This window comes from Talpa occidentalis, unplaced genomic scaffold (genome assembly GCF_014898055.3).
Source record: "Talpa occidentalis isolate TD23 unplaced genomic scaffold, MPIMG_talOcc4v2.1 talOcc4.14, whole genome shotgun sequence".
NCBI lineage: Eukaryota > Metazoa > Chordata > Mammalia > Eulipotyphla > Talpidae > Talpa > Talpa occidentalis.
The window spans coordinates 28114159-28116384 of record NW_023601433.1 but is presented as its reverse complement, the minus strand read 5'-3'; the positions used below and the strand labels follow the sequence as shown (position 1 = coordinate 28116384).

At 47.8% G+C, this 2226-nt stretch overlaps 1 gene segment (V, D, J or C); it reads right to left on the bottom strand.

Moving 5' to 3' along the window:
• On the bottom strand, positions 1-517 carry LOC119244084 (probable non-functional immunoglobulin lambda variable 5-48). The segment is given in 2 exon segments: positions 1-356; positions 472-517. Coding segments are annotated over 2 exon segments (402 nt in total).
• Between the last annotated feature and the right edge of the window lie 1709 nt (positions 518-2226).

Genomic DNA, 2226 nt, shown 5'->3' with positions numbered 1-2226 from the left:
TCACTTCCCCGTGGATCTGGAGCACTGTGGAGTCTTTGAGTTACCATGCCATGTAGCACAGTAGTAGTCGGCCTTGTCCTCAGGCTGTGCCCCCGAGATGAGCAGGAGCCCCGCATTGGCCGCAGTGTCTTTGGCTCCAGAGAAGCGACTGGGGACCCCGGGGCCCTGGTGCCTATCCGAGTCTGATTTATAACTCAGGAGGTACCGGGGAGGGCTCCCTGGCTTCTGCTGGAACCACCTCATGTAGTAACCTGCAACAAGGGCTCCACTGCTCAGGGTACAGGTGAGTCTGACGGATGATCCAGGAGACGCAGAGAGGAAGGGTGGCTGAGTCAGCACAGGCTGGGAGAGGGAACCTGCAGACACAGACATGTATACTTGAGGGGTAGACTCAGGGTAAAATTTCCCTGGGATCTGACAAAGAAGACAGAGAACAGCAGGAGACTGGCTCTGTCATGGAGGTTTTCCCACCTGTGCAGTAAGAGAGGATCACAAGGAGGAGAGGCGTCCAGGCCATGGTGCTCACAGCCCACATGGGGCTGGGCTCCCCAGGCCTCCTTTTCTTCTCCACCCTCTGCCACAGGAGGGGCTGTGCATGCAAATGAGGTTCCATCCAGGGACTACCCATCCCCTCCCTGGGCCCTGGTGCTGGAGCTCAGCTCACACCACACACTGAGAAGAGGGGGGGAGTTTGCTTCACCCCTTGGGACAGCCCTGGAGGAAGCACCTGCTGACATCAACAAAGGTTCCTGCTTAGGGACTGTGCCAGGCCACAGAGGACACAGTTGCTGGGTCTCCAACAGGAGCCCCACACAGCCCCTAGGCCCAGGTTCCCTTGAGAGAGGACTCACAGGTCAATTGCATAGGGCCCAAGGGGCAGTCCACAGCTCCCCCTGCTGGCGAAGGGGCACACACTCACCAGGCCTGACACCCTGTGAGGACAGTTTTTTTCCTGCAGCTCACAGATTCCCCTCTACTCACACATCATGACCTAACTCATAGGTACCGTGGCTCCCACAGTGCTACGCATGGTTATGCTAATTTCTCACTCTCCCATGGAGTTTTGATCTGTGGGAGGTAAAAACTGTCATGAATAACAACATAAGGTTTTCTCCCCAGAGAAGAGGCAGTAAAGATGGTATTGTGGCCAGCTGAGGTCGGAGGTGCGTGAGTGAAAGAATTCACCAGAGGCAGAGTGCAGAACAGAAAAGTTGAATTTATTGAAATACCCTGCAAGGGAGCAGGGGGCAAGACAGGAAATGTCTGCACTGTAAGAAGGATTTGGCACTCCATTTTATAATCCGTTTTGTGGTTTTTTAATGACTTGATCTCCCCCAGCCACTGTCTGCTGGGATGACAGGTGTCAGGGGGCTTTCCTTACAGAGGTGTCCTGCCGGGTTCTTTTTGCCCTGTTTCTGCATTTCCCGAAATTCTCCATAGCCCCTATTGGTCATGTGGACCTGTGGCCAGGTGCCCATGGTCACTGTATCAGTTTCCTTTCCTATCCATTTTGTGTCTCCCAGCATTGTTCAGCTGAGCAAAGTGCAGACTGTTTTAACTCTATTAAATGACACCCCAGCAGGTATCACTTCATTAGTATATATTTTAGCTATACATAAATGGTTAATTTTACATGGATTATGTATTTAAAAGGAATTTCCAACTACTCCTATACAAATTTGTCTTTTTCTTTCATTCCTTAGGTTTTTTTTTCTTTTCTTTCTTTTTTTCTTTTTATATATTTCTTACATCATTTTTCAATTTTTGCACAATATATGCATTCTTATCTTGGTTATATTCCCCATACAATTCCAACCACCCTTGTTTTGAAACTACTCCCTTATCTCCCCCCTGTAGAGGGGACAAATTTGTCTTTTAATATCCCTTTTTGTAGCAAAAGAACATGTCCCACACCGCCATCTACTGGGATAAGTGGAAATAATGAAAAAAATCTAGAGGTTCTCTCCAAAAAAAAAAAATAAAATAAAATGCACTTTCCTAGATAGTATGGTTCCATAGGGAAAAAAATGAACAATCATCCCAATTTCTTTAGAAAAATTAGTAAATTCCACAGAATGGCATAAGATGCAGACAATTTCACGGGACACTAACGAAACCTCAGAGATCACACTAATTTTTCTTTTTTTTTTTTACTTTGTGGGGTTTTGGGTAGCAGACCTCTCCTGACTCTCTCACTGCACCCCTCAGCAGTGTATTTCATTCAAT